Source organism: Vicugna pacos, chromosome 10 (assembly GCF_048564905.1).
Source record: "Vicugna pacos chromosome 10, VicPac4, whole genome shotgun sequence".
Taxonomy (NCBI): Eukaryota; Metazoa; Chordata; class Mammalia; order Artiodactyla; family Camelidae; genus Vicugna; species Vicugna pacos.
The window spans coordinates 10,817,258-10,824,948 of NC_132996.1; the positions used below are offsets into that span (position 1 = coordinate 10,817,258).

A 7,691-nucleotide genomic window follows, 5' to 3' on the forward strand; every position below is an offset into this window, starting at 1 on the left:
CCAATCAACGAGAATCACGTGATGGGGGTTCCGGCTCCTCAGCCCGCTTTGTCCAGCCCCTGCTGCTTTTTTAAACCAATCTTAGAGCGAACTAAGAAGTTAAAAAGAAAAGGAGTCGGATAGTCAAAGCATGCCAAAATTAAACAAAAGAAACCCGATCTAACAGCAATTAATATCAAATGTATTTATAAGATTAAAGATTGACATCTCAAAGTTATAAGAAAGAAAATTTCACAAGGTAAATGTTACAGTGATGCACTTTATGTGCCTAGCCACATAGCACTGACACATACACCACAAGCACTGAGGATTTTAAGGTAACGCGGACATATTTGAAATCGTGGTGAGAGGCTTTTTTGAACACCTTTCTCTCAGAAACTGAGAGATGAGCAGAGAAGAAAATTAAGAATGCTATAGAACTTTAAGCAACAAATTTAACCATCTTGATTATATAACTGGCAACACCCACATAGCAAAATGGAAAATGCTATTCAATATATAGAAAACTTTTATAGGAATTTACCGCTAGAAGATCGCAAAATAAATATCAATAAAAATTCCATAGAATCAACATATTGAACACAATCTTGATCACAGTGAAATAAAGTTGAAAATCCACAATTAAGAAACTGAATTCAAGCATATTTATTACAAAATTAATATCCACCGAGTATCTACATTAACATCCACGTAATAGCTAAAACTCAGTTGATTTTTACATTGAATGCAAAAGATTAGCAAAAACAAAGCAAGAAAAAGAATTATGCACAAGAAAAGGAAAGATAAAAATAACGATGGAATGGTTGAAAAAACAAAAGGGAAAACAACCATATGCCAAAATAGAAATGTCGCTAAAACAGAAATCTGATACCTGAAAGTAAAATAAAATAAAGAACTGGCTATGCTGATAAAGTTTCCAGGGCTGGAGCGGGAAGTACACAGCATGAGCGTGGAGCATCTTACAGCGCTTGAAATTAAGGGCCTGTTAGCAACAAGTACAGTGATGTGGGCACCTCAAAGGGGCACAGGAATCAGAAAACAGCCCCAATGGCTGAAGCTAAAACAATTTCAGCAACAAAATAATGAAAGTAGTGTCCAATGTTGACCCAAAGCTTAAAATATATCTGAGTTCATGCTGTTATAAAGGGTTGATGAAATTAAAATGGAGAAGAGACAAATAACCTCTTCTGCAGAATATCCCAAATAAATTATGTAGTACTCCACCCCAAAGGAAGAGAGTGTGGCCCCCTGCTCCCTGAGTGTGAGCGGCAGGTAAAACGTGGCTAGTGGGGTAGGGGGAGGGGGAGGGTGTGATTTTATAGAGGACCCAGCCAAACACTGTTCCAGCCAAATCTATGTCAAGAGTCAAAGATTACCTGGACACTATTGGTCCTTGATGTGATGTGATTAAATGTGATACAATTATCTCTGTAATCCTTTCAGGAAAAATGCATAAACCCAAGACAAACGTAAGATTTAAAGCCTCAGACAAATTCCAGTGGGTGGGCATCCTACAATATACCCGACCAGTAGTACCCCAGAATGGTCATATTTCTGTTTAAATATTTTGTCAAAAACAAGGAAGAGTGAGAATCTGTTAACAGCAAGAGAAAACTAAGTAGACATGAAAACTACACCTAATTTGGTGTTCATATGAGACTTTGGAACAGTAAGAGGACACTGGGTAAAAACTGAGGAAGTCTGAACAGTCTTTGATAATAATAACATCTTGATCCTGGTTCATTAATTGCAATAAATGTACCATAGGAATTAAGATGAAATAGGGGGAAACGTCAGTGGGGTAGATTGGGGATTCTCTGAACCATGTGCTCAACTTTCTGTAAATCTAAGACTGTCCTAAAAGAAATTAGATATTTCTAAAAATCATAAAGTAAATAATAAAAAGCATGAGATGACATCAATGAACATTATTAGGATAAAAAAATTAGAAATATAATCTAGATTTTTGAAACAATGTCCAAAACAAGACATTATAAACCAAATGATTCTATGAACCACTACATGACAGTATGTTAGTGCATTTTTAAAAACATTTTAAAATTATGAAATACAAAGTATTTGTAGGAATCTATAAAGTATATATGGACCTTCAACAAACGACTATACAGTGACCAGAAGTGGAACAACGCCTGGGTCAAGAGATCCAACGTTGCCAGGCGCCGGGCAGCCTGGCTCGTGCTTTCAGCCTCCTACACTGACCTTATCCTAACTGCTCGCAGAGTAATTTTTTTCTTTTCTTTTTAAATTTTTTTATTTGTGTAGTAATCTTAATAAATATTTAAAAAATAAAAGTGTGTCTAGATTTGCAAACTTTCTATGACCATATATAAAAACAACTGTTTTTATGAACTTTAATATATTCCTTTGTGTATTTGTTTCATCCTTTATATTGCAGCATGTACGTGGACTTTGTTCTGTTTGGGGGCTTTAAAGGATTCAACCGTGTAAACTTTCTACTGCTGCTGGGGCTGTGTGTTACTTCTACTTTTGATCTCTTACACTGTTACTTTGAAAATTCTGTGACATCTATATCGGAGCACACGTGCACCCATTCCTAAAAATGGACCCTTGGCCAGACAATATGCAAATTCAAACTTTATCTTGCCAAACTGCTTTCCAACAGTTTTTCCCAGTGTACACACTCTCAAGCTGCATGTGAGGGTGCTCATTGCTCTCCACTGTTGCAAAGTTTTGGTGATTACCAGTCTTTTTAGTTTTAGCCAGTCAGGTGAGGACGTAGGGGACTTCATAACGATTTGCATTTCTGTGATTACTTCTGAGGGTAAAATCTTTATCTGATGTTTATTGGCTGATTGGATCTTCTCCTCCATGAAGTGCGTCAACAAGTATTTTGTCCATTTTTCTGCTGGGCTGTCTTCCTGTCTTCGTAGTACTTGTATGTTCTGTTCACTAGTTCTTTATTGGATGAGGTAATGCAATATCTGTTCCCACTCTTTGAATTGTCTTCACTCTCTTTTTTCTGTCGTTTGATGAACAGAAGTCTCTCCTTACCTGTAAAATAACAAATGCTATGAAAAGTAGCTGACCTACAGTGACTATCTAAGGCCAGTTCAACCCACACTGCATAGAATAACATATTTAATCTTCAGTCACCTGCAAGGGAAAGTCTATTAACCCTATTTCTCGTAAGAGGAAGCTGCATCAAGGAGATATTAAGAAACTTGCTCAAGATGACAGCTCCAGTAAGTAGTAAAGCATTCAAAGAAGAATCTCCAAGATGATTCCTCAAAAGGAGGACCAAGAGGGGTGACTGCTCCCCTATCAGACTGTGATACTTGAGCTGCAATGGACAAATACATCCACATACAGAATAGAGACGTCAAACACAGACACACGTATATGTGGGACTCTGAGTATGATGGAGGTGGCGCACCAAACCAATGGGGAAGAAGGGACTACACGGTATGTGGTAGTGGTATTGGCACTATTTCGGGGGGTCGGCATCGAGCTGTACCTCACAACACTTACATGAATAAATATGAGGTGAATTACAGACAAATCAAACACAGAACTTCAAGAGAAAATATTGAAGAATGTCTTTATGAACTTAAGGTGGAAAAAGTGTCCTAAATCACAACAAGCACCAAGATGCAAATGTCTGATACTGATTCCAAAGGAATGACCGGGGTGTTTACTTTTACAGGTTGACTGGGCTAACAGATGCCCAGATAGCCGGTAAAACATTATTTCTGGGTCTGTCTGCGTGGCTGCGCCAGGAAGTGATTAGCACTTGTATCAGTAGATTGAGCAAAGAACCCTTTCAGCAATACAAGTGGAATCATCCAAACCACCGAGAGCCTGAATGGAACCAAAGAGCAGAGGAAGGACAGACTGACCCTCTGCTGAGCCGACACATCTGCCTTTGCCTGCGCGGGGTATCAGACATAGGCACGTCCGGTTCCTAGGCTCTTGAACCCACACCCAGACCATATTCCTTGCTCTCCTTTTCCAAATGGCCCATCTGACAGATTGTGGGATTTCTTGGCCTCCATACCCACACAAACAAATTCCTCTAACAAGAGCAAAGTGTGTATGTCTGTGTGTGTGTGTGTGTGTGTGTGTGTGTGTATCTTATTGGTTCTATTACTCTGAATAACTCTGACTAATAAAACAACATAAAAAAAACTGACAGAAATAACAGTCTAGGAAAAGTTTCCCATCATACATGAAACAGACAACGAATTCGTGCCCTGAATATCACATAACTTCTATGTAACAAAAACAAAATATAGTCAAATCCAAAAAGTGGGCAGAGCCTTAGAATACGTAATCTTCAAAAGAAGAAATCTGAAAGGCCAATAAATATGAAGATTTGCAAAATGACTACTAATTAGGGAAATGCAATGTTTTAGCTACTTCTCCACAGCCCCCACCCCCCACCCACCGTGGTCCATAGCACAACTCAGGTGATTATTGAAATATGCAGGTCATATCCTGTCAAGGCTGTTTTAAACTTTCAACGCCTTCTCATTTCAAGTCGAAAACACTCACATACTCCACATAAGCTACAAGGTCCTACATACCCTAGACCTGCCTCTCTCCTTCTTCCTCTCTGTGCCCCAGGCACAAATGAGCTTCCCTTCTAGCCCTGGAAGAACAAAACCACCCAGGGCCATGGCAGGCCTGTTACACCTGCGCTTTCCTCTAAGTGGAAATCTGCTCTGGACTGTCCTTCCTGTCAGCTGGGACTCAGAAAGGTCTCCTGCTCTGTGACGCTTTCCCTGACCACCTGAGCCAGGCTGGCTCCTGCACACTCTGCTCTGGCATCCATCCCCTTCCCTTTCATTCCTTCCCAGCACACAGCACTGACTGAAATGATCTTATTCAGTTCCTTGTGGGCTTGTTTATGGGGACGAATCAACGACTCAGTCATGTGGAGGATACAGAGTATCGAAGACAGCGGAGACTTGGAGGGGAGATGTTCAGATGACAGCACTGTCTTATGTTTTCTCATTTCTCCCAGCAGCTTGGGTCAGCCAAGTACCGGCTGATTTCCACCAAGTCATCCTCAAGATATGGCTGTAAACCAAATCCCCCAACCCTGCCAGCCAGCCAGAACCCAACAACCACCCCCAAACTCGTTCACCAACACCGCAGAATGTAACCAGCTCATAAAACTACGGGTTTTTTTGAAATGGTTTATTATATCTATTAAGAAAAGTGCACAAAAGAGTAATCCCTCTCAATTGACTGAATGAATAGCAATAGAAATAAAGTCAGATTTTCACATTCTGATTACCTTTCACATATTTGTGAACAAATACTGGCAGAGAACACATTTTAAATACACCAGTGCCTCAGAAAGATTATAAATGATTATCTGAGCCTCCACTGACCTAACTGGTCAAAGGGGGCTAGTTTGGTCAAAAAAAAAGGAGGGGGGATGAGGGGGCGGAGCTGGAGGAAAGGGAAAGGAAGGAGAGTGGAGGGTAAACAAGACCCAGGGACTCCAGAAGCTCGGCGGCACCCGGAGCTGGCCCCCGGGGTGGGAGGCCGAGATAGCTCGGACACCGGCAAACTCAGTAGGACCTGGTTCCCAGACACACTGTGGTGTCCAGGGGAGGAAGCTCAGCTGGTGACACAGAAGGGAGCAGTTTCCAGAAATCCCCGGGTCTGGGAGGAAGAACAAACTTTGGAGAATTTGATAAATAGCATGGACCCAGCTGGTCCAGCAGCAACATGGGAGGGATTGTCATGCAAGACCAGTGACCTGCAAAGACCCAAGCTCTGAAATGGACATGTGACCAGTCTCAAGGATCCTCCACACACAAGAGCAGTGGGTACAAAGGCATCCCCTGGGGTTAGGGGATGGGGAAACAGCAGTCCTCGGAAGATTTAAGCAGGATGCTGGAGTCCAGGGCTCAGCGGTGCACGGCTGTCCATGGAGGGTCCACCCGTAGGCAAGGGCTGAGCCTCGGGGTGTTGAGTAGCGTCTCCCGAGAGGCGCCTCTTAACCCGGGCCTGGACAGTCAGCTCCTGAGTCCCCTGTTCTCGAGGACGACGACTGCGACCATGTCTCTCAGTTGGATGGAGATCCGGGGTGGACGGACCTGGAGTTGGCAACAGGGTCCAGCCGGGCTCTGGGGAGTTGCCAGTGGTGGCAACCCTGAACTGAGCGCCAGGGGAAGAACCAGGGCCTGGCAAGGAGTGAGGGGATCCTGTACGCATAGGGGATCGGCGGCAGGTACCACCGTCCTCGGCCACGGGTCGATGGAGGTGCTGGAGCCGGCGGGGAGGGCAGTGCCTCAGCCCCATCGCGGCCTCCCCGGGCACCCGGACGTCCCTCCAGGCGCTCAGCCCCTGGCCGCCAGGCGCCGTGGGCCCCGTGTGGTCCACCACCGCCCGGTCCTGCCCGCGTTTCCACAGCTCATAGCGCTCGGGCTGCAGGATGCGCACGAACGCGTCCATGGAGAAGGACACCCGCGCCTCCCCGCAGCTGCACTGCGAGGCCACTTTGCCATAGTCGATCCAGCGCGGGGTGGCGAAATTGATGGCTTCCGCACAGTTGAAGCCGTGGTTGAAGCCAGAGTGGTAGCCGTAGGGGAACGTCACCATGAACTCGCCAGCCTCCTGAGTGACCCGGCCGAACGGGATGCCGTTGTCCTTGAGGACCGTGGGCGAGATCAGAGCCTCCTTGTGCCGCAGGAAGGCCCCGCAGCCCCGCGAGCTGCCCGGGAACAGCTCCTTGGCCAGGCGTTCCAGGCGCCGGCCGTGCTCCGGGGGCACCGCGTACCAGGTCTTGGGCTCCCCGAAGTGCAGGAAGTTGATGCTGTACAGGTCCATGTCCTCCGTGTGCCAGGCGAAGGCGGTCTTCCACATGCCGAAGTACAGGTAGGGGCTGTTGACGCCTTCGATGACCACTCCGCACTCCTGCTCCAGCAGGTCCTGAATGGTTCCCAGGTGGCCCAGGTTCCACTCTTTGGTGTTTTCATCAAATAAGGAGCCACTGATGTCCGCGCCGTAGATCGGGGAATCGTAGCCGCGAGTTTTCCAGTATTTGCGCTCCAGTTCCTCGAAATCGTAGTACAGCGGAGTCTGGTATCGGTCACTGTTGGTTAAGCGGCGATACTCGCTCACCGTCATGGCCTTCTTCTTTCTGTGGTATTGAGTAAACACACCTGCCTTGCCAGTGACCACCTGCTGGAGGGGAGTGGCTATTAAGATGTCATCGACGTCATCGTAGGTCGGCCTGGCTTTCCAGCCTTTGGGTGGGATTACCTTGGCCAGGCCCGCTCGGTGTGCGCCTTGGGATTCCATGTAGGCTATGTATTTGTTGAAATCTTGGAATTCTTCCGTGGTTGGGCGGAAGGTCATAATCGCGCACCTTGGGTTCTGGGGACCAAGGTGCTCGGCCCTCATGGCTGCACCAGGATGAGCAGCAGACTCCCAGGCCCTCAGGCAGGCTTCAGACACCTGAGGATGCTGGGGACGGAAGTCGTCTCTGCTCTTTGTTAATCGTTAGAAAAGTTACGATATATCTGTGAGGCAGTAACTGGGACTTGAACTTGTCAACGAGCGAGGTGCTGTCTCTTCTTCCAGGCTTGTCGATCCAGCAGAGGGACTCCAGGCTGGTCAGTATCTTGTGCCGAAAGGAGAGAATATTTCCCAGTGGAGAAGGCTCTCTGAGCCAAGTCCTGCCTCAGCCTGCA

At 45.9% G+C, this 7,691-nt stretch overlaps 1 protein-coding gene across 1 annotated transcript; it reads right to left on the reverse strand.

Annotated features, from left to right (window-relative positions):
- Nucleotides 1-5,877: 5,877 nt before the first annotated feature.
- Nucleotides 5,878-7,401, reverse strand: LOC140698752 (lysine-specific demethylase 4D-like). The gene has a single exon (XM_072969701.1). It carries the CDS (start codon nt 7,399-7,401, stop codon nt 5,878-5,880), a length of 1,524 nt encoding a protein of 507 aa, XP_072825802.1.
- Between the last annotated feature and the right edge of the window lie 290 nt (nt 7,402-7,691).

Bases quoted from the DNA above. Each gene is read 5' to 3' on its own strand.
- LOC140698752 (XM_072969701.1), bottom strand. From the start codon at position 7,401: ATGAGGGCCGAGCACCTTGGTCCCCAGAACCCAAGGTGCGCGATTATG.